Raw genomic sequence first — 25,527 nt, forward strand, 5'->3', positions numbered from 1 at the left:
CTGTGGGGTACAGATGGCAACACAGAAGAACTTTTGGAGGGAATTCCAGATGCATTTAACGCGCTGAAATTGCAGTAATATATTGGAAAGCAAGGAGACATGTCAATTAGTCTGGTTGCTGCAAATCTGCAAGGAAAGAAGAGAAAGCTCGGTAATCTCACTTGACAAATGTCCCATATAACTTGGAAGTGTGTGTGGGGAGCTGTGAGACAGCCTGCTAACCTTTGGTTGTACATGAGCGATGGAGAGGACCCTGAAACGAGACAAGGAATTTGCAGTCAATTCCTGCGATACGTGTTGGGCTGCCGAAAAAATTGTTTCGGTAACCTGAAGAGATTGGTTTATTTTCTCCGAAAGCACTTCTACACAATTCCTGTGTGCATATTGACATACATTGGGACAGATCCTGTAAGATAGTGACGTTACTTTCCTGAAGTACATTAGTGAACCAATTAATTTTTAAAAACATTGAGATAGTTATTTTTTCATGTGAACACAAGTTTTAAGTAATGGGTTTAAATATCAATTCCATAACCATGATAAGGCAGTGCAACGTCGATTATAAGAATTAAAACCTCTGCACAACACTAAAATAGCAATCATAATCTGAAGAAATTGTACTTGTAATGTATTAATTTATCCAACAGCTCAACTGGATGTTTTTCCATTATCCTAAATAGAAAGAAAACTACTCCAGAAAGATTTAGGTAAACTAGTGAAAACAAATTTACTTGAACAATGTTTTAAATGTCTGATTTCAACTGCATCCCGTGCCTTTATGGAATCCACCGGAGCAATTAACTGGCAACATGGAAGCAAAATTGCGTACCAGCCACGAATTCAGTTATTCTAAAGATGTAGGGCCTAGCTGAACATAATGGTAAGTAACTGTTAATTCTTTCCGATGGGTGGTAAAATATAATTACAGTTAATTATAATAATCTTTGGATAACATTCACAATTTGATTAAGTTAAAACAAGTTCAGGAATACATCTTAGGACTTTCATATACACCCAGATAACCTTTGCCTCGACAAAACATTTAAGAAACCTATTTGGAGAACATGCGACTATTATTGACAAGGAACGGCCCTTGAGTCTGAAAATCGTTTACCTGTTTAAACAGTACTCAGCACCATATCGCTTTCACAGTACGTACGTTCTATAATTGAACACATACTGCAAGATGCATACACTCTCACTTTATGGCACACTTCCAGGCCGCTAACCATCGCTTATTCCATATGTATATCGTTGTTTAAAAATTAATATATCTCCGATAATGCTATTTGGTTCTAACCTTCAAATACTTACATCTGGCATTTGAATTTAATCTCATTGCCAACAAAGTCCAAAACGCAGTTTTATGAATTTCACTAAATAAAATTTCAAGATAACAGATTGTTGAATCTCGATTTTTAAAGTGCCCTTTTGTATGCCGTTCTAATCGTCAAGAAGAGAATTCCTTGGAGATTTAATATGTAGCTTTAATTTGAGGCCCTAACTGTTTGACCGGTATTCGTTGTATATTTTTTACCAGTAAGTAATTGGTCAGATTACTGAAAATTATGTTTTACACATATTTGAAGCAATGTAAAATATGCCAGAGTGAACCAACAGAAATATCTCAGTAGCGATTATTAAAGGACAGCTAATCAGCAAATAACAGTGCACATATAAAGAAAATCAGCGCATAATTTACTGGTTGCTGAACAGCATGTACGAATCGAATGGACTACATTTCAAGTAGAAAAAGCTGTGTATATGCCAGGACGTTCGTACGCATCAGATAAATTGACAAAATATATACGTGCCAAAAATATATATCTGTTCATTCGTCATGAAGGATTAAAGTAATTTATTGAAATGCAGGACAGGCAACACTCGCAAAAATGAACATAGAAATGACAGTATCTGGAACCATGAATGACAATGGAAATTGTAATCTTATTCAAATGAAAAAAGGAAGTACATGATAGATCTAGGCATCTAAAAACTGACGCAGCCCTAGAGTAGAGTGAAAGTAGGAAGGAACTTAAACATGGAATTAGGAGGTGAAAGTGACCATGAAATGTCTTCAACAAACATGGTCAAGGAACATCCCAAGGCGTTCTATGCACGTATAAGGAGAACAAGTGCAGCAAGTGAAATAGTAGGCCCACGCAGGGACAATGGAGGGAAGTTATACGTAGAAACAAAGGCAGTGGGTAAAATCATGAATGAGTAATTTGTATCAGGCAGATGGATATTGCGTTTCTGGAAGTCGAGGATAGATATGCGAAAGCCATTGAGAACGTCAATATATTAAAGAAGGAAGCTTTCTGAATGTAACCCAGGTTCCTGAGGGCGGGACGGGGGACATAGCTGAGGCTTTAACATATATCTTCACATCCTCTTTGCCCAAGGTTTGGTTCTTGAGCACTGGAAAATATTCAATCTGTTTCGCTGTTTAAGAATGGAAGCAGGGAAAATCGAGCAAATTATAGGCCAGTGGGCCTGATATCGGTTGTGGGGAAGCTTTTGGAGAAGATGCTGAGGGCAAGCTATATGCAAATTTGTTGTTTGTTCTTTGATATTGACGGAACTTCTGGCCAGTGCTGCTGGATAATTGGTGAGTGAGGAAGTTTAGCTCAGGGAGAGAATTTATGATAATATGTTTTTTTTAAACATGGCGTGCTCTGAGTGTGGGAAGAGGAAACACAGGCTTAAAATCTGCAACAGAGAATCATTGATTAGGATGCACTGGAGGGACAGACTTGTGTGCATGCAAACATATAGAAAAGTTTGGTACTCGCAGACAATGCATCCATCGGAAAGCCTACCTTCCGATTCTACAAACGTAATGTTAGACAAGGACAAATTAACTCCCGATGTCAAAAAGGATTCTCTGGTCCGCCAGCCGTCTGGTCCTCGGACGTGTGCCCTTACCGTCTGGAGGATTTTCATGAAATTGGCCCAACAAATGGTCACTGAGGTATCAAGACGTAAATAGAACATAGAAAAGAGAAAATACAGCACAGAACAGGCCCTTCGGCTCATGATGTTGTGCCAAACTTTTGTCCTAGATTAAGAACAAATTAATCTATACCCGATCATTCTACCGTAATCCATGTACCTATCCAATAGCCGTTTGAAGGTCCCTAATCTCGTGGATTCGGCGGTGACGCTACATCAATAGCCTTCTAAATTATGAGCCGTGATGAATTACTATGCCAGAGGTGGCATGGATTATTCTGCACTTCACAGGCTGCCACACAAAGCTTTCTGAAAGAGATATATTTTTTGATCAATTTAGAGAACCCAACTATTTGTTTCTAATTAATGGGCAATTTAGAGAGGCCATTTCACCTAACCTGCACATCTTTGGGGTGTAGGGGTGAGACCCACGCAGACACGGAGATAATTTGCAAAGGCCAGACGGACAGTGACCCGGGGACCTTGATCCAACCCGGTACTCGGCGCTGTGAGGCAGCAGTGCTGACTACTGCGCCACCGTGTTGTCCTCGCCCCGTGAAAAAGAACGCCGGTGTATTATTTAAGTCATGTCACTGATACTTTTACACTTCAAAACAAACGAAGACAACCAGATTTCGAGCTACGTTTGGTGGAATGATTCACCTTTCACCAGTGAAGAGGCTTCAGCTGCACCCATGTTCCCAGTGAGCCCCCTGCGAGGAGACAGTTGCGATGGTAAAAACAAAATTCTCCGGTATCCTTTCGCGTGTTTGTTGGAGGAGCTCCTTGGGACTCTATCTTATCCCGCCGCTTGTCACTGAGACTTTTCTTCGACGTCACCCCCGCTGCTCGCAAACCGCGGGCCTTGCTCGCCAAAATAGTCTATTCACTCATTCAGCCGGCAGCGTGGAGGGTTGGCTTCAATTTAAAATCCTATTGATAAGGTGCAGGAAGATAGAATCCCGTTGCAAGAGAACGGGTGCCGAAACGTGGTTGGTGGATTAGACAATCCAGCCCAGTGAATCCCAACGACCAGAGAATTCCGGCCAACATCTTAACTGAAAAGTTTGTAAATCATTGTAAATCGCTATCCGAGTACATGACGGGGTTATGTACCTGGAATGGTTGGTGCTGCATAGTTGAGTGCAATTATGCCAGTGAGAGACATATATTCGGCCTCACAGGAAATCAAGGGATACTCAGAGAGTGTGGAAAAGTGGAGTTCAAGCAATAAGTTAATTGTCCCTTCCTTCTGACGCTATAGCTTTTCTTAAAATGACTCCACATTCAACATATAATACTAATATAATTCTGTGAAGTGTGATGTACGCGTCTAAATTCAGATTCGAAAATTATGTTTAATCAATTTTAAACGACCTAAATAAAGGGATGATGAACGGTAAATTACTAAAATGTACGTTCGTTGCAGAAATTAAGGAACTGAAAGATAAATGTCAAGCTCAAGGTGAGATTGTTTTTCAAAATTCGTATCCAACAATTTGTTTTCGAGGCCGCAGGAATGGGAAACATATGACTTAATGTTGCACTGTGTGAAAGTTTGATTTTACCGATATCCAGGGGAGTAGTAAAGCTCATGCCTGTAACTCCGCAGCTCCACAGCATTGGATTTAGGATGCCAAGGATACTCGGGTGGAATCCCCACCGGAAGGTTCTCAGGTAACGGTGGCACCACAATTATCCCAGAGTATTATTTTCCAAAGGGCAGTTGAGCTGCACTCAGAACCATGCGAGTATACCATTTTAATTGGAGTTCCCCACCACCGATAAAGCCGCTCCCCGTCCCATCAACCTTTCACGGGATTCCCCAGACATCACTGGACGCAAGTCTGCACGATAAACTCCCCTATCCCCACAAAACAAACACCAATTTGCTTGGCCGAATCGGTAAAATCAGGACTCGACTGGGACTACAGCAGGTGGTGAGGGAACCAATGAGAATGAAATCATGCTTTACCTCATGAGCATCAATTTGCCTGCTGCAGATGCATCTGTCGATGATAATACCAGTAGAAGTGACACCTGTACAGTCCTTGTAGAAGTTCCGTCTTCACATCGAGAACACACTCCATCGAGTTGTGTGGCACCACGACCGTAGTAAATTGAATAGACTTCGTAGAAATCTTGCAACTCAAGACGTGTACCTATGAGGCGCTGTGGCGATTAGCAGCAGCAGATTTGTATTCAACAACAATCTGCAAACTCTTGGCGCAGCATATCCCCCACTCTACAAATACCCCCCAATCCAATGTACTTCAATTAAGATAGCAGGAGTACACGGAAGGAACAACTCAAAGCATACAGAAAAACGAGTTGTCGACATGGTGATGCTACAATACAGGATTACGTGTATACCAAAAAGCAAAAGCAGGAAATAATCGTCAGATCTAAGCGATAACACAACCAACGGATCAGATCTAAGCTCCGTAGTCCTCTGCTGTCCGGCCGTGGATGGTGGCGGACAGTGAAATAACTCATTGGACGCTCCACATATATTCCCATCCTCATTATTGGAGGAACCCAGGACAGATATGCAAAAGACATGGCTGAGTCATTTGCAGCAATATTCAGCCAGACGTCCGGAATGAATGAGCCCTCTCTCTTCCTCAGATTCCCAGTATCACAGCTGTCAGTCTTCAGCCAAAACGATTCGTTCCACGTGATATCAGTCAACGGCTGAAGACAATTGATACTGCATCGGCTATGGGTCCTGATAATATTTCGGCAATAGTACTAAAGACTTGTGCTCCAGACGTTGCCAGACCCCGAGCAAAGCTGCCCCAGTACAACTACACCACTGGCACCTACCAGACAATGTGAAAAATTGCCCAGCTGTGTCCTATGCATAAGAAACAGCTCAAATTGAACCCAGCGAATAACCGCCCTATCAATCTGCTCTACATCATCCGTACAGTGATGTGAGGACTCATCAACAGTGCAATCAAACGGCACTTGCTCAGCAATAACCTGCTCACAGACTCTGTTTAGGTTCCGCCAGGATCACTCAGCTGCTAACCTCATTACATCCTTCGTCCAAACCTGGGCAAAAGAGCTGAATGCCTGAGGTGTGGTGAGAGTATCTGCCATTGACATTAAGACAGGATTTGACCGAATATACTACCATGGTGCCCAACCTAAAATGGAGTCAAATCGAATCAGGGGGAAAACATTCCGCTAGTTTATGTCATACCTGGCACAAAGAAAGATGGTTGTGGTGCATGGAGGTCCACGATCTCAACTCCAGGACATCACTACAGGAGTTCCATAGGATCGTGTCCTCGGCCCAAACATCAATGAACTCCCGTCCATCATAAGGGCAGAAGTGGGGATGTTTACGGCCAACTAGACACTGCTCAGCACCATTCGTAACGCTTCAGATAATGTAGCAGTTCATGACCAAATGCAGCAAGACCTGGATAATATTGACGCTTGGGCTGAAAAATCGCAAGATATATTCGTGCCACTAAAGGACAAGGCAATGAGCATCTGCTACAAGAGAAGATAGAACCACCGCCCTTTGACATCCAATGGCATTACCATCAATGAAACCTCACAATCAACATCCTCGGTGGTTAAAATTTTTTAAAAACTGAACTGGACATGCCACATTAGTGCTGTTGCTGCCAGGGCATGTAAAAGTCTTGGAATCCTATGACGGGTATCCCATCTGACCCCCGGAAGCGTGAACACAATCTGCAAGGCACAAGTCAGGAGCACAAGGGAATACTCTCCACTTGCCTGGATGACTGCAGCTCCAACATCACTGAAAAACCTCGATACCATCCAGGACAAAACAGCCCGTGTGATTGCTCTCCCTTCCACAAACACTCAAACCCTCCACCACCGACGAACAGTGGGAGCAGTGTGTACCATCTCCAAGATGCGCATCACTAATTCATCAATGTTTCTCAGACAGCAACTTCCAACCCCACGACCCCTACTACTGAGAAGGAGAAGAGCAGCAGACACCTGGGAACCCCACTACCTCAGGTTCCACTCCAAGTCACTCACCACACTGACTTGGGGAAGCATCCTGAAACTCCCTCCCGAACAGCACACTGAATGTACCTACACTACAGGGACCACAGCGGTTCAAGATGATCCGTAGTAGTTTTCTTTTTTCGTACTCAACAGCACTGCAGTGTTCTCGCAGTGACGCACAGCCTCCTTATTTTACCAGGAAGCTTAGATACTACAGTATTCGCTGATGGCGTTTTTCACCAATGGAAATCATCCTTCAGAGCTAAACCGCACGTGTTTTCCATTCATGTTGCTGAAACATCAAATTTAATCAGTACTCATATGGGCAATTGAAGGAAAACCGAAGTAGTTCTTATTTCCCGTTATAATTGTAGGAACAGCACGCATTTGGCCAATTGGCAAGCACATGTTTTTTGGCCTTATGAGCCCTGAGGCTACATCTCGGTTGGCGGGCGTCTTCTCAGGCGACACGGCCTGGATGGGCCTGGCGGCTGCTCAGAGTCACAAGCACTGTGGTGGCACCTGGTCATCCCGATGACCATCAGATGCGCAAGGAACTGGAGGGAATGCTTCTGAGGTACTGCGGTGTTCCGACCCCTCCCCTGCAGGTAAGTTGGCACAGGCCCCATCACCCTCTCCTCACTTGTGTCCAATGGCCCCTCGGCTACTCTATTGTGAGGGGATTAAACGGTAGCTACCGCCTGAATCTGCCCCGGTACATGTCACCACCAGTCCTGGAGGTCCGTTCTGGTCCCACCAGGTCTGCAGGCTGTCGGCAAGGGAGCACAGGCAGTGGACCATCTCCATCTGGGACTGCATCACATCATGCTGCGATTGTGCCACCACATTCTCGGTTTGTGTCACATCATCCAGTGACTGCTCCACCCCACTCTGGGACTGGGCCACCTCCCTCTTTGTCTTTGCCACGTTGGGCAGCCGATGTTCCCAGGCATGATCTGCTGTGACTGGGCCGCGCTGACGAGCGCCGCTGTAATTTCCACGTGGCTCTATGACACGGTCGTCTGTGAGGCGGCAACCCTGTTCTGGATTTCGGCCAGTGCCTTATCAAAATTTCCGACGTCTTGAACAGACAGATACATAGCCAAAACCGTCAGCACCAATTCTTCAACCGCAAACGCCATCCAGATGGGACTCACTGTTCCAGAAGCGGGAGACCGGTCAGGATGGCAGCTAGTCTCTGGCATCCGCCTGACTTCCGAGTGTCCGCCCACACGGGTGATCCTACCTCCACCAGCTGTACCGGGTCAACTATCTGGTGCTCACCAGAGTGTGACACAGGAGCCTCTTCACAAACATGCCCAATCGAGATGAGCGTCTGTGGAATGGTGGAGGGTTTCGGAGATAACTGTGATGCCACATCAGTGTCTCCTCAGACACGAGCTCTGGGGTTTCCTGAGTCTCGGATGAAGGTCTGAAGTCGGATCTGCTCCCATCACTGTTCGGCTCACGGGGATGCGGGAGGGGCGCCCGGCTGTCGCACTGTCTATGGGCAGAGGACGCCAGATGGACGCACCCCATCTCCAGAAGTCCCTTCTCGACGCATGAAAAAAGTATTATTAGGCCATGGGGCGAGGGCTGGTGGGTGAGGGCGTGAGGAGTGGTGGAGTAAGGTGAGGATTGGTGTGTGGGTGGAGTGGGTGTGGGGATGGTGTAGGGTGATGGCTTAGATGGGGTTGACGGTGGTGTGGGTGCGGGGAGGTGTGGGATGATGTTGAGAAGATGCTACCATACCTGTCATGGGGAACCGCTACTCAGTGGATTCTCACTTACTCGCCTGTTACCGAGCTCCACCTCGGTGTCCTCCATTTCGTCCAGACTGCCGACCACTTCCAAGGCCCTCTGATATGGTGAGGGACAGCAGCTCTGGTGGTTCCCCCTCCTGTCTTCGCCCGCTACCGGTGCTTCTGTGAGGCTCTGTCCTTGGGGGCGGACACAGAAGGCAACAGTGTCAAACAATCCGACTCATGCAGCCCCGGGGTCAGTGGCTGTGGCCTCATTGACGAGGGTACCCGATCATGGTTGCCAGTATAGTTGCCTGCATGTTAGGACAGTGTGGTGGTTCGGGTGTCCTCTGGGGGGGGGGGGGTAGGTTTGTGGGTGTCGGGCGTGCGGAGTTAGTGCCAGGGGCTCAGCGCTGCCTACTCAGCCTGGCCATCCTGAGGTGGTGGATTTCTTTCTGCACTGCTGCCCTATCCGTCAATGCATCGGTGGCATAATTTTCTGTTGTGAATGTTGACGGATTCTCCATTGGTGTCAACACTTAAACTCGGAAACGGAGAATCCCGTCCATAGTCTATAGAGTTATAAGTCTCAGAGACTTGCAAGGTGAACCACCCCAAACCGAACTCCACTTTTGAAAATGCAGCCTTGGCCTTGTTCAGTGCCACCATTTTTTTGTGGCCAGGTCCGCATGGCTCTCCCGTGATGGGCCTGAGAGCATAACTGGCCACCTCCTACACCATCTCCCAAACCATTTTGACATGCATTTAGTAGTCTGCAGGTCTGAATTCCATTCGGCAGCCCACGACTCTTAGATTTTGGCTCCTGGAGAAATGTTCTCTGTCGTCTATTTTGGCACGCATACATTTATTATTATGGCCCACCATTGCCATCTCAGCCACAAAAGAGACAATCCACTCGAAAGTGCCGCCTCCTGGCCCTACAAAACTGCACCACGCACCTTTACCGTTTCCTCTATCGCTCCCAGCGTCCATTGAATAGGAACCAGAGCTTCCTCGATTGAATGATGGAGAGCCTTGGAGACAGTCTGCCATTGCTTTCCGAATTCCTCCACTAAATGCCCGGAGGCATCTCAACCAATAACGAGATGAGTACCTTGTTTTCCCCGATGAGCTTTGTGTGCGCCACTACGTTTAAGCCGCAACTGGAAGTCTTAATCTGCTTCCCATAAAATTACAGGTATATTCATTAATAAAAAAATGATTGTATTCAAGTTTACAAACCTGGTGACTGTAGGTAATGGGCAGCCAAGGGGTTTGGGTATTTTCTAAGAATTAATAGTTGATTTCAGACAACGGTTCTGAGGGTGTTTTCTTTGACTAAAGTTCCTCCCTTCCGTGTCCCTGTTTTAGGTATGACACAAGAGGCCTCCTGGTCTACAATGCAAAATAATTTTTTCCTTTTGCTTCACAGCGGTTTGCCTTTTCCTGGGTAGTAGCTTCAACTGAATTGGAATCTTTTTTGAATCTCCGTTCCTGAAACTCATTTCACTGGGGTCCCTGCAACCGAGAATTGGAACACGAACATCAATGCTTCCAGCCTGCAGTCCTGACCGGGCCCGGCGGACAACCTGATGGACAGGCTTGGCCGACACCTAGACCATATTGAAACTTGGTGAGAAGCTGCACAACCACAGGCTTTGAGGCCAGGATTAAACGTCCTCCATCGAATTTGAACTGCCTGCCTTTAGGACCGAGATTCCTGAAACCTGGAAGCCAGTCCTGAAACTCAGCCAGGAAACATTATGTCACCTCACCGGGGAAACTAGGTTCAACAGATCTCCTCAACAGTTCCCCCTCCCGTCCTCAAATCCCCCTGCAAGAATGGATGACAGGCCATACAACAGGACCTGAACCATGCAGAGGTCGGCTTCCACAATTCATGCCCCACGAATCTCCTCATGTCTTCCTAAAGGCAACTCGCAATTCCTGAAACTGGATTTTGACGTCTCACATTGCAGAGTCCAGCCATTCAGATAGAGTCACTTCATCATTAGCGGCAATATTCCGCCGGTAAACCTCATTCTATCAGGTCTGTAATGCTCCCAAAGGCAGCTGAGTCACAAAAGACAGGGCCTCATCCCAAATTCTTGCAACAGCCTTGAATCAATGTAATTAAAGCCTTTGATCTCAACTATAGCTGAAACACTGAGAAACTATTCTTGGCAAATTACATAGACAATGTCAACCACGAAAAGGCAAAACGAGTGTGCACAATGTACGGATTGTTTCTGTTGATTCCCTTATTTGTCCATTCTTTATTTTTTCTGCTGTTATTATTCTGGTCGATGACATGTGTATCTTTCTGTCAAGCAGGAGAGAAAATGATGAATTCAAAAAGATGAAACCCAGCATATGGTGCTAGTTTTCAAGCAAAACAGCTCAGAGAGCCTGGTGAAGGAAGTTGTGCTGAAAGACAGTCATCTGAAACAAAGTTTCTTTATTCTTTCACTTATTATTTTCGCTCCTCTCTTTCTCTTTTGTGTTGGTCTTGTGTGTGTGTATGTGTGTATATATATATATAAGGCGGTAACAAGTTAAAGTGAGGGATTAGGAACGATTAGTTTATCAGTTGCATTTATTGCACATTTTATTATAGATCTTGTTGTGAATAGGGAGAGATTGTGTTTTTATTGTCAGCCTGGTGACTGTGGTTGTGGGCAGCGAATAGCCAAGGACATCGCATATTATTATTGGAATATTTGGTTGATTCGAGTGTGTGGGGACTCCGATTCTAGAGGGGCTGAAATTGACCGCGTCCCATCCCAATCTGTCGCAACATAATTTTGGGGCTCAGCCGGGGTCTCAGGAACCGTAGACGGCGACGTTTGGCTTACATTATAAAGTTAAATAGCGACATCAGTTTTGTTACAATATGTCAGGAAGGCTGTGGAAGCTGATAAGATTTTTCTCTGAATGAACGCCTTGCCTTTGACTGACTAAAAAAAGGATTCTTAAAGACAAGCCAAAATAAAAATAGAAGTGCCAGATGAAGCTGGCAAAGATAATGATAAGATTTTTCTCTGAATGAACGCCTTGCCTTTGACTGACTAAAAAAAGGATTCTTAAAGACAAGCCAAAATAAAATAGAAGTGCCAGATGAAGCTGGCAAAGATATATGTATATTAGTTGAATTGGGCACGTTAGAAACACAAACGAGGCCATGAAGTCGTTTGGCATCAAAGACATTTCTGGCCGGGAAATGAAATGGAGTAAATTTAGTTGTAGTTTGAGCATGAGATAGAATTATAGAGAACTAAGTGGTAATGCAGCAAAATAAAAGATTTCACATGGAAATTGAAATTAGGAGGTTTGAATTAAAGAGAGAGGGAAGACATGTCAGAGGAAGAGCTCCAGATTATGGAATTCGAAATTAAAAGGGGCGTTGCGAGGAACAAGAGGGGAACTTAACCCCAGAACGTAACCCAATGATGATATGTTTCAATTTAAACAGTTCACCTAAATTCTAAGAGAAGGATGGTCGAAACATTTTTCGAGCTTTTGTTAAAAAAATAAATCCAAATGGGATAGCCATAAGCAAAGTGGAGATTACCCCAAGCAAATTAAATTGACAGGGCGGGCATCGGAAGTTTATGCTTCCCCCGTCTGAGGGGATATCTTAAAATTATAACGAAGTAAAATAGGCTCCTCTGGATGCATATCGTTTTCGTCACCTGAGCATATGCACCGTAAATTCCAACCCGTCGTACCTCGACGTCGCAGCACGTGTGAATTGGCCAATGAATCAGGAGGGCGTTCCTGGGTTCTTTGGCCCGTGACTGTCCGTTGCTTACAGTCACGAGGTTTGTCGGTTGGAGCACAGTCATGTTTGTTTATGACGGGAATCACCATGATATATGGGACTAAATGCAATTGGACAACAAGTTGAAACCTATTACCCTCATAACTGACTCACATAACTGGCCCACACACAAGATAGACAAACTGGAGAAGGGGTAAAAATAATGAGCATGAAATTCAAAAGAGTTGAATTTGTGCTTCAAATGTTTGGCTCTTGGACATGTTTTCTTATTAAAGTATTTGGTTTGCAGCAGTGATGGTCTCCGTTGCAGAGTCATTCATTCGGGGACCTTGTAGTTTTGAAAAATAATTCAGTGCTCACAGGCAGTAGACTTCCTGAAAAATCTTTTCAGTTCTCATCACACTGCTTTCAGCTTGATGTTCACATTCAGCACTATAACTTTCTGGAGAATCACTTTGCTGTCTCAAGTGAGCCGCGCCCAGATTCTCTGGAGTGAGAGTGAGCCCTCACAGTGGCAATTTGAAGGAGATTAGTTCAATCTTTTACGAGACAGTTAGTTAAATTTCATCATCCAGGCCCCTAGAATCAAAGTTAAATTGGCACTGGAACCCCAAGTGATTCTGGGACATTCCAGTGGAATCAGATGCAGTCACTCCCTGTTACCGGGCAGAACACGGTGATATCGTGGGCGTTTTCAAATAAATCGAACCGGATTATTACCGAAGCTGGCAAGTCTTGCAATCAGCAGCCTAGAAAAGGACAGTCTTCTGCAATATTTTGTTTGAATTAAAGGCACAGGCCACCGATTTCTTCTCCGTGTATTAATGATACACGCTGCCTTAAAGACACGTCCATACTTCAGCCATGGATCAAAACACAACGGAAAACTAAACAAAAGTGAATAAGCAGGAAGGACCCTGACATAACCCTTCCCGCAACCCGCACCCCACCCCCCACCCCCCCCCCCCCCCCCCCCCCCCGCACCCCCTCCCCCTCCCTCCCGACCGCCTCGAAAAACAATGAAACTTCAGGGGGCAGACGTTTCATTATGAGGTGGTCCAAGACACAAATCGCAAACACATCCTCATTCCCGGATTACCAGTTCCTTCGCAGACTCCACATTGGTTACTAGTCAGCCCTTAAAGCGCTTGATAAAGCATCCACAATCACGGCACCCTTTCCACGAATATGTACAATTTGAACATTGAACTGCGGTAATAATAAACTCATGTAGAAGAAACTTACGTTCCAGGTTTTAAACTTCTATTTAAACGCAAGTGGGTTATGCTCTCTGTGAGCTAAGCTTTGTTTATGGTCATGTCAGACAGATGCATCAGTGCTACAGGGTTGAAGCAAGGGCAAGGCTTCCTTTTCAATGGTAGGATATTTTCTCTGATACGGATTTAGTCTTACGGAGGCCTCTTTATTGCTCCATCACCGTCTTATAGAAGCACTGTCCCTGCACCCAGGTCAGTGTCATCTGCGGTTATTTCAAATAGTCTGGAAAGTCCGGTGTTTACTTCAGTGGTTCGTCCACTAACATGGCCGTCAATCTCCAATTCTTCACTTGGCGTTCTGGGGACAACAACGCTTTCACTTATTTCTGCACCATATCCAGCATGCATTGTATTTCTGTCTCTAACTGAGCCAGTCTCTGGAGTTTTAGTAGAGACGCGTGTGGCTTTAGGGGTTCAGCATTTCTTATGTCTGCATCATGTTTGGTTCGACCTTAGGTGTCTCTTCTTCTCTGTCTTTACTCGTTCTGTCTCCCACGCAATGCAATCAGACTTTTCTAACTGTCCAATGGATATTTAACCAAATTTAGGAGATATTCGTGAGGCAACCTATCATCAGTATTGTCAATGCATTGGAAAATATTTGGTTCAATGTTAACAAATAAACACTCTTCAGCCCCTGCAGCTTTGCATTTTCTCTTGTCCTTCACATGGCTACCTTCAGCAAGTTTCAATGAGGGTTTAGTACTCTCAGAGTTTGTTGACTTTGATTGAATCCATTCTTTGTGTTAACATTTTTACCTTCTCATGGGAGCTTTCGTAATCAGAGCCCTTATCCACATTTGGGAATACAGACTCAAACACTTTGTCCTTTCCAGATTTTGACAGTTCTTTACTTTCAAAATCAGAAGATGGCACGTTATCGTTACAATGAACTTTGTTTTTTGTTCACAGATGCAATTAACCTCATTGTTCTCCATCTACCTTCCTCTTAATGTTTCAACGAAATTATTTGCTGATTAGTTCATCTCCTTTGCAGTTTGTTTCCTTTATCATGAAGTGGTACTGTAGACCTTTAGAAAAATGTGGGCTAATCAGTCATTTGCTTTCTAGCACTTCAGAATCCTCGTCCTGACCTGCTGATTTCATGCCATAATGTATACTTTCCTTCAAAACAGGTATGCCGTGGAAAATATTTGCACTGACAGTGAATGGTAATGGGTTTACCGAAAGTGGAAGCAACAAATTGCTCTCAGAAAAGCCAAATCACTTTCTTCTAATTTGCTGTCCTCTTTCCAAGATTTGAAAGAATTGCTTAGTTAGTTAGATATCTATTCGGTAACAATTAATATGCAGAAAATTCAACTGGAAACAACAATCTAATATCTGATAACCATTTTAACTGACCGTCCTCTACCCACACAGAGATGTTAGGCAACACGGGGAGGGGGTATAAATAATAAGGATGAAGTTAAGAAGAGAAGGGTATTTGCAACAAATTGTGTTTCTGCAGCATATTTTTGGCTTCAACTCTCTGGTGTACAGCAGTAATTGTATCCCTAGTACAGTCATTCATTCGGGGTCTTTGTAGTGTACAAAAAGAATTCAGTGCTCAAATGCAGCAGGCGTTTTGGAAAAACGCTTTATTTCTTATTTTAGCTGGGTTTTCTGCTCGAGATTCACATTCAGGCTTATATATTTCTGGAGGGACAGCTCGTGGTTAGATTTCAGCCCTCTGACATTTCAAGAAAATGGCATTAAGACTTGATGGAGAGAAAGTAAACCATCACAGTGACCTTTTAAAGAGGATTGGTTAGATCCTATTGGAGAGAGTTAGTTAGATCTCTTCATCCATGCTCCGAAAATCAAAACTGAAGCGAAAATGGAACGCTCGTGACTCTGAAACATTTCATTGGGGTATGATCCAATCATCACAATTTAGTGGACAGACCATAGCCTGTTGGGCAGATTCTGGGGAGGGAGTGGTGCAGTGGTATTTTCGCTATATTAATCCAGAGACCCATAATTATGCCCTGGGTACCATAGTTAGAGTTCCGCCATGGCAAATGGTACAATTTAAATTCCATAGAAAAGTCTAATAAAAGGATGACCATTAAAATATTGTCAATTGTCGTAAAACCCTACGTGGTTTATTAATGTTCTTCAGGGCAGGAAATCTGCCATCTGAAGTACCTAGGCAGGCTTACATGTGACTCTAGATCCACAGCAATGTGGTTGATTCATCAACGCTCTTAGGGATGGGCAACAAATGCTAGCCCCACCAGAGAATCCCACATTCCATGGTCTAATTAAAGCAAAAGACAGATTGAGCAGTTTAGGCCTATACGCTATACAGTTCAGAAGAATTAAGGGAGATCATGATGTGGCATATAAGATGGTAACATGTATGCATAAAGTAGACGTGGAGAAGATGTTTCCTCTTGTGGGGCATTCTAAACGTAGTCATATTCACATGAATAAGGGACTGTAAATACAAAACAGAGTAGATGAGAACTACGGGATTGATTCTCCATTTCTGACACTGAGGGCGGGATTCTCCTATCGCCAATTCCGAAATCGCGTTCGGCGATCGGCTGGAGAATCCATTTTTTGCTGGAATCGGGGGCGGCACTATCTTTCTGATGCTCCGCCCCCTCAAAAACAGCATACTCGAGGAGAACATTGCACGTTGTCGTGACGGTTTCAGGACATCACCTGAGGCCCTCCCCCGATCCTCCGCCCCCAATGGGTCGAGTCGAGGAAGGCGTGGGCCACGTGCCCTCTCACTTTTTGTCTATCTCACCTGGATGCTTTGGACTGTGTCCAGCGCCCCCGAGTCGGGTGTAGGGGGCTGGGGAACTGATGCGGGGTGGTCTGGGTATCGAGCGAGGATACAGTGGGGAATTCTGTGGCAGGCAGGGTCTGCAATTGGCCGGCACTAATTTATACGGCATACCCACTGCAGACCGCCGCCGCCATGGACCAGGCAATTCTGCGTCCATAAATACAATCCGACCAGTGGCACGGCTCCTATACCCCCCCCCCCCCCACCGGCGGAGCACCAGAGCTGGATAGCGCCGACTTATTTGTCGTATGACCAGGCGGATCCTGAGGACATAGACGCATATTTGGTGAATCCAACCCTAAGTATTGATGCCAACACTGATTTCATGAACATTGACGACAGATAATCTGACGCCCCACCTGGACCGATTCTGCTGCAGTTAAGGGGTCGGCACTGGCGCCATGTGAAAGACAATTGATTCCAATGGAAATGGAGCCGGATTAGCCGGTTCCGCGATTGACAGACAGCTGACAAGTGCAGCCGCATAGTCACAATTCACTCCCCACACACAGCATCCCAGCCAACAAGTTGGCAGCGAAAAGAGCATCCCCGTGGTTTACCGATGCCCAGCTGGAGAACCTCTTGGACAGGGTGTAGGAGAGGCTGATGACCCTCTGCCCCGGTGCGGAAAGGAGGCTGCCAGCGGCCACCATTTGCATTGCCTTGGCACAAGTGGCAGAGGCCATCAGCGCAGAGGGAAACACCATGTGGGCCGGCCTGCAGGTCCCCGCGAGGGTGTAGTAGGTGATGGGGCCTGTGCCGGCGACTCCCACAGGGGAGGTTCCAGAACACCGCAGAAGAATTAGGGGTCACAGTGGGTCGTCAGCACGATGACTGTGGGAATGTCTGTCCGGAGCTTACATCATCCAGTCCCGCGGGGGCTCATCCCTGCTGTTGGGCCTTAATGTTCTCCAGCCCTGACCGGGAGCCAACTTCCCCATCCTGCACGCCCAGTATCCGGCCCAGCAGACCACCGTCGCTACTCCGTGTGTCCTACATCCTCTCTCTCCTTCATCAGCCACGACGCCGGTTACACAATTTTTAAAAGTACAAGTGAACCACGCTGTCGGGAATCCGACCCATCATTGGAGGAGATTCAGGGAGGAATCATGGCATACTGGGTCGTTCCCGCTAATGTTATGCAACCGGTGTTTACTGTACCGCATTGACGCCATTGTCTAGGGTGACAGAGAATCGCAATTTGGCATTCATTCAGCGCTCGCCCTGATTTTAGCATCGGGATCTATTCTCCACCCAAACGCATTTTGCGATTTCGGAGATGGGTTCATCAGAGAATCCAACCCATCTTCTCCCAAAGAGTTCTGAATCTGTGGAGTACTCTGCACCAGAGTGCGGTGAATGCTGGATCAGGCAGTAAATGTAAGGAGGAGTTGGACAGATCTTTAATTCCTAATGGTGGAAAGGTTACGGTGAATAGGCAGTGTGGCAGAGTGGAGGCCATGATGAGATCAGCCATGTGGTATTGAACGGTGGAGCAGCCTTGAGAAGCACAACTGTCTATTCCTGCTCCTTGATCGCATGTTCTAAGAAATAACTATTCTGCCTAATTCTACCTTTCAGCTCCTGCTCTGTAACCCTGTAGCTAACAGCACTCAAGCACAAATCTGGTTTTCTTGATTAATAAGGGGATAATTTGATTTTTAAGGGATCAGGGGTTAGGGAAGGAGGGAGGAAAATGGGGCTCAGGGACACATCGGCCATGATCGAATGGTGTAGCAGACTCGAGGGACAAAATGGCCTAATTCTACTCCTCTAATTCATGGTCCTTTGATTGTTCCTAACTAATTACTTTCTTATAAGGTACGACACCATGTCTCAAAATATCATAATAAAGAGTACGATTACGCCGAACTAATTACATTCTTACAGGACATGAAATATGTTGCATACTGTCATACGAAAGAGTATTGTAGGTTCCTCTGCCGTGGTGTGAGTAAATGGGAATGGATATCTAATGGCAATCTGGCAATACCTCAGCAAAATTCATGTTTGGAGGATTCTGCAGTTTGTCAACATTTATGATGTTCCAGAAATTAATGCATATTTCAAGCCCTGGAGATTTTTAATACGAAGACCGGTTATCTTTATTAAACAATTTAAAAACGGAGGACCATGGCTTTTCAGAAGTGATTTTCATTGACGACGCTTCCCGGGCATGATTGTTTTCAAAAAAGACAATTGTCTTGTTGAAGCCCAGGGTAAGTGCGTTGAGAATAATGGAATTTACAGTGCAGTAGTAGGCGATTCGGCCCTTGGAAAGAGCACCCTACCAAAGGCCACACCTCGACCCTGTGATCCAATAACCCCACCTAATTGTTTGGACACTAAGGGGTAATGTAGCATGGGCAATCCACCTAACCAGCACATTGTTGGATTTTGAGAGGAAACCGAAGCACCCGCATGAAATCCACGCAGATATAGGGAGAAGGTGCAAACTCCACAGACAGTCAAGCAAGGCCGTAATTTAAGCGGAGTCTCTGGACCTCTGAGGAAGCAATGCTAACCACTGTGCCACTACGTCACGGTGCCGATGTGCTGTCCCATATGTTCTGTGGTACCCGACTCACACAACCATACCTGCCTTTGACAATTGCACAGCAGCTTTATTTCCAGACGTGCATTCCTATTCCCTATTGCATCTAATAATTATGCTCTGATTGACATACCCTATAGTTTTACTTTGTGCAATTTTGATTCATTTACTGGTGGCATTTTCTCCTCATGCAATTCTAATTTTCCACACTCAGGGTTCATTCATATCTCTGATTAATTATACACTTCCCGTTGTCCCGGAGTTATGTTATAAGAATCTCTTTCCCTCTACACTCAAGCTTCTATTTCTACCAAATCCTTTATGCCACTCATGTGGTAGGTTTACTCACTTCTGTGCATCAGATATCCCCCCTATAAACTTTCCAGAAACGTACTTTCTAAAAACCGGTTCGTCAAATTGCGAACACAATAAAAAGTCACTTCACGCTGATTCACTGTTAACTGCCTCCACTATGGAGAGCTGGGTTCCACCGCACTTTTCTATGCACCCAATATGAAGAGTGAATTTCCACCCTCGTCAAATTCCTGTCACACTCCATTTATTATTTAATTCAATTCTGTTGTCACGGAAAGATGAAAAATCATGTCCAAGACGCATTGAATGGAATTTTCTACTCCAGAGACTAGTCGGAGGTACGAGGGAAAGGCAGTGATTTTGCTACTGGATTATGGATTATGGCAGGGTTCCACGAGAGGTCATCCACTTTTGACTTCGCTTCATTGTAAAGGGATGAAGCTGTTACATATTGTATTTCGTGGCAAAGCAGTCTGTGATTCATCCGCCCCACTTTATTTTACCTCAAATGTCCTTCCTTCACGATGCCATGTTTAAACTACATCCAGGATTGCTTGTGTCAAACACCAGAATGGCCCGCAAACTAAAGAATTAGACAGCCCCAACAGTCAGCGAAAATGCATTGGCAGCACATCGGCGTGGAGATGCTGTTGCCCCTTGATGGGAGGTGGAGGTCCATCCAAACAATACCTGGCTGCGCTCGGGTTGCTCAAATTATCCTTACTCTCAACCCAAAGTCTCACAAGATCAGCAGATATGCGGAAAATTGCAGTCTACAAGATCTCGCATACTATCTGCACAATGGACATCATCACTTATTCTCTCACACATACACATATTCATGAGTTCTCAAATCCTGAATCGTCAACCCTTAAATAGATCCCCTTTGCACACACAGAAGATGCCATGCATAGTTTAGTTTGCCATCTGTTCTGCTCACAGTGAGATTGTATGCAGGATATAGTTACCCAGAACATTTGAGTGAGATCCCAGATCGGAGCTCAGGGCACTCACCCATTTTTAGGAGAAGTCAGAAGAACCAGTCAGCGAGGAAAGACGCCATGCCTGCGGATATGCTAAGATCACCAACTCATAGGTCGGCGAGGATGCAATAACAGCTGCTCAAACACCAGCTGAGACTGCGTGCTATTCACGATTGGTAACTGCGAAATTGATCGCTAACTATACCTCCTCGCTCTCAGAGGGGCATTCAGAAAAGGGGGCAGTCCGAATAGGAAGCGGTTCCACCAACAGCCGGCATATTAGATCGAGCTCCCGGCAGAGGATCTTGAGGATCCACTGAAGGTATAGCCATCGACGTGTTCACCTGCACCCTCTATGAGCTCAGAGGCACTCATCAAGCACCTGATGATCCATTGAATGTCCAGCCAGCGGTGTATTCATCTGCACCCGCCATCAGCGGAGAGACACCCATCGGGAACCTGAGGATCCACTGAATGTACAGCCGTCACTGTTTTCACCTGCACACTCTTCCAGCGCAGATATAAACGTGAATACCGTGAGAATCCACTGAATGTACAGTCATCACTGCGTTTCCATGCACCCTCCAAAGCGCAATGGCAAATATCTTGGATCAGGATCCTGAGGATTCGCTGAATGTACAGCCATCACTGTGTTCACCTGCACTCTCAATCAGCGCAGAGACACATGTCAGGATCCAGATGGTCCATTGAATTTAACAGCAATTAGAGTTCACCTCCAACCGCCATCAGCGCAGAGACACATATCAGTGTCCTCAGAATTCACTGAATATACTGCCGTCACTGTGTCCACATGCACCCTCTAACAAGCGGAGATACATGCCTCAGAGACTGATTTAGCACAGTGGGCTAAGACAGTTGGCTTGTGATATAGAACAAGACCAGCAGCAGAGGTTCAATTCCCATTCCAGCCTCCCCGAACATGCACCGGAATCTGGTGACTAGGGGCTTTTCCACAGTACTTCATTGAAGCCTACTTGTGACAATAAGTGATTATTAAATATTATTGACAGGGAGGTGGGCCGAGGGGGTGGGGTTGTCTTGTTAGTTAAGAACAAAATTAAATCTATGGCACTAAACGACATAGGGTTGGATGATGTGGAGTCTGTGGGCAGAATTGAGGAACCACAAAGGCAAAAAAACCATAATGGGAGTTATGTACAGACCTCCTAACAGTGGTCAGGACCAGGGGCGCAACATGTACCGGCAAATAGAAAAGGCATGTCAGAAAGGCAAGGTCACGGTGATCATGGGGGACTTCAATATGCAGGTGGATTGGGTAAATAACGTAGCCAGTGGATCCAAAGAAAAGGAATTCATGGAATGCTTGCAAGATGGCTTTTTGGAACAGCTTGTCATGGAGCCCACAAGGGAGCAGGCTATTCTGGACCTAGTGCTATGTAATGAACCAGACTTTATAAAAAATCTTAAAGTAAGGGAACACTTAGGAAGCAGTGATCATAATATGGTTGAGTTCAGTCTGCAGTTTGAAAGAGAGAAGGCAAAATCGGATGTAATGGTGTTACAGTTAAATAAAGGTAATTACGAGGGCATGAGAGAGGAACTGGCGAACATCGACTGGAAGCAGACCCTAGTGGGGAAGACAACAGAGCAAAAATGGCAGGAGTTTGTATGCATAATTGAGGGCACTGTACAGAGGTTCATCCCCAAGAAAAGAAAGATTATCCGGGGAGGGATTAGACAGCCATGGCTGACAAAGGAGGTCAGGAAATGTATCAAAGAAAAAGAGAGATCCTATAAAGTGGCCAAAAGCACTGGGAAATCAGAAGATTGGGAAGGCTACAAAAACAAACAGAGGTTAACAAAGAGACAAATAAGGAAGGAGAGGATCAAATATGAAGGCAGGCTAGCCAGTAATATAAGAAATGATAGTAAACGTTTATTTCAATACATAAGAAACAAACAACAGGCCAAAGTAGACATTGGGCCAATTCAAACTGATTCCGGAAGGCTAGTGATGGGAGACGAGATAATGGCTGGAGAACTTAATAAGTACTTTGCGTCTGTCTTCACAGTGGAAGACATGAGTAATATCCCAAAAATTATAGAGGGTCAGGGGGCTGAGTTGAGTATGGTTGCCATTACAAAAGAGATGGTGCTAAAAAAAAGCTAAAAGGTCTTAAAATTGACAAATCTCCTGGCCCCGATGGGCTACACATTAGAGTTCTGAGGGAGGTGGCTGAAGAAATAGCGGAAGCGTTGGTTGAGATCTTTCAAAAATCACTGGAGTCAGGGAAATTCCCGAACGATTGCAAGATCGCTGTTGTAACCCCCTTGTTCAAGAAAGGATCAAGACAAAAGATGGAAAATTATAGGCCAATTAGCCTAACCTCGGTTGTTGGTAAAATTCTAGAATCGATCGTTAAGGATGAGATTTCTAAATTCTTGGAAGAGCAGGGTCGGATTGGAACAAGTCAACATGGATTTAGTAAGGGGAGGTCGTGCCTGACGAACCTGTTAGAATTCTTTGAGGAGGCGACAAGTAGGTTAGACCAGGGAAACCCAGTGGATGTGGTCTATCTGGATTTTCAAAAGGCCTTTGATAAGGTGCCACACAGGAGGCTGCTGAGTAAGGTGAGGGCCCATGGTGTTCGAGGTGAGCTACTGGCATGGGTTGAGGATTGGCTGTCTGACAGAAGGCAGAGAGTTGGGATAAAAGGTTCTTTTTCAGAATGGCAGCCGGTGACCAGCGGTGTCCCACAGGGTTCAGTGTTGGGGCCGCAGCTGTTCACCATATATATTAATGATCTGGATGAAGGGACTGGGGGCATTCTAGCGAAGTTTGCTGATGATACAAAGTTAGGTGGTCAGGCAGGTAGTGCTGAGGAAGTGGGGAGGCTGCAGAAGGATCTAGACAGTTTGGGAGAGTGGTGCAGGAAATGGCTGATGCAATTCAACGTGAGAAAATGTGAGGTCTTGCACTTTGTAAAAAAGAATCCAAGCATAGACTACTTTCGAAACGGTGAGAAAACTCATAATGCCAAAGTACAAAGGGATCTGGGAGTGCTAGTCGAGGATTCCCTAAAGGTAAACATGCAGATTGAATCTGTGATTAAGAAAGCGAATGCAATGTTATCATTTATCTCAAGAGGGTTGGAATATAAAAGCAGCGATGTGCAACTGAGCCTTTATAAGGCTCTGGTTAGGCCCCATTTGGAGTACTGTGTCCAGTTTTGGGCCCCACGTCTCAGGAAGGACATACTGGCACTGGAGCGTGTCCAGCGGAGATTCACACGGATGATCCCTGGAATGGCGGGTCTAACATATGATGATCGGCTGAGGATCCTGGGATTGTATTCATTGGAGTTTAGAAGGTTAAGGGGAGATCTAATAGAAACTTACAAGATAATGCATGGCTTAGAAAGGGTGGACGCAAAGAAACTGTTTCCGTTAGGCGAGGAGACGAGGACCCGTGGGCACAGCCTTAAAATTAGAGGGGGTAAATTCAGAACAGAAATGCGGAGACATTTCTTCAGCCAGAGAGTGGTGGGCCTGTGGAATTCATTGCCGCGGAGTGCAGTGGAGGCCGGGACGTTAAATGGCTTCAAGGCAGAGATAGATAAATTCTTGATGTCGCGAGGAATTAAGGGCTATGGGGAGAATGCTGGTAGGTGGAGTTGAAATGCCCATCAGCCATGATTGAATGGCGGAGTGGACTCGATGGGCTGAATGGCCTTACTTCCACTCCTATGTCTTATGGTCTTATGGTCTTATCAGGACCCTCAGGAGTTACGACACCTTGGGTTAGTGTGCAGTAAATTCCAGCCGGACAGACCCCAGAGTCCCAACAAACGTCAATTAGCCAATCATTTGTATATTATGCTGACATCTTTGACCCTTGATTGCTCCCATGACTTACAGGCGCCATACTTGAAAACAAAACATTAAAAATGGATTATTTTTAACAAGAATAGGGATAAACATGAAAGGAAATTATAGAAAACTGGTCTGTTAATTTACTTATTCCCAATACCGCGTCCCACCTTACACCCAGGCACACGAAAGACAGGCACCTGGTGGGTAGGAAGTTCAAAAATAACAGGGATTAAAATAGAGGGAAATGAATCTTTGGCGATGAGATGGTCGGCGATCTTCCAAGGATAGGGTTATTTTTCCTGGAGCATAAGAGCCTTACGGGTGAGATTATAAATGTCTATCAGATAATCAGGGGCGTATATGAGGTAGATATCCAACATCTTTTCCCAAAGGAATGGGATTATTGAACTAGGGGCTTAGATTTAAGGTGGGAGGCGACAGATACAAAAGGGTCCTGAATGGCTTTTTTTCACAAGAGCGTGGTGATTGTCTGGAATGAGCTGCGAGAGGCAGTAGAAGAGGCGGATACAACCATTACGCTAGTCCCAAATATGGGCAATTGAGACTAGCTTCGTGGTAATAACTGGGTGGCATCGACGAGTTGGGCCCAAAGGTCTGCTCCGTGATGTAAATTTCTATCCACAAAGTAAATTAACACGGCGGTCAGCAAAATAGTTATTCATCGGCCCGAGGTTCAAATATTTTCAGCGGTTTTCTCCCATTGTAAGGCCTGCCTTCCATAAGCACAGCAATGGTAATATTCGCTACAGAATGATCAGCCACATTCACGGCAGTCAGACAATGAAGCAGTCCATGTGCACATGCAGCAAGACCTGGACAATATCTAGGCATGGGTTTACAAATCTCAAGTAACATTACTACCACCTGAATGCCTGGAAATGGCGATCTCCAGTAACAGAAGATCTAACCATTGCCTTTGAACTTCAATGGCATGAACATCGCTGAATCCTGCAGTCTCGACATTCTGGCTTCGACCACTAACGAGGACTGGACTAACACGATACGCACTGTGGCTAGAAAAGCATGTCGAACGTAATGAATCCATCCAATAGTAACTCACGTCCTGACTCCCGAAAGACTGTTCACCACTTACTGAATTCCCCCTCCCCCCCGCAACATCCTGGTTGTTCAATTACAAACTGAACTGGGCTAACAAGGTAAACGCTGTGGCTCGAAGAGCATGTCAGAATATACGAATCTTCCAGTGAGTAACCCATCTCCTGACTCCCCAAAGTCTCTCCA

At 45.3% G+C, this 25,527-nt stretch overlaps 1 protein-coding gene across 1 annotated transcript in view; it reads left to right on the forward strand.

Moving 5' to 3' along the window:
- The window catches only part of LOC119976764 (spindle pole body component 110-like), a 546,263-nt gene that overhangs the window by 506,551 nt on the left and 14,185 nt on the right, over window positions 1-25,527 (forward strand). The window contains exons 62-63 of the mRNA XM_038817508.1: window positions 681-707; window positions 4,385-4,420. Of these exons, the coding sequence (XP_038673436.1) occupies window positions 681-707; window positions 4,385-4,420 (63 nt within the window). The remainder of the gene's footprint in view (window positions 1-680; window positions 708-4,384; window positions 4,421-25,527) is intronic.

The sequence above is a fragment of the Scyliorhinus canicula genome, chromosome 13, assembly GCF_902713615.1.
Source record: "Scyliorhinus canicula chromosome 13, sScyCan1.1, whole genome shotgun sequence".
Classification (NCBI taxonomy): domain Eukaryota; kingdom Metazoa; phylum Chordata; class Chondrichthyes; order Carcharhiniformes; family Scyliorhinidae; genus Scyliorhinus; species Scyliorhinus canicula.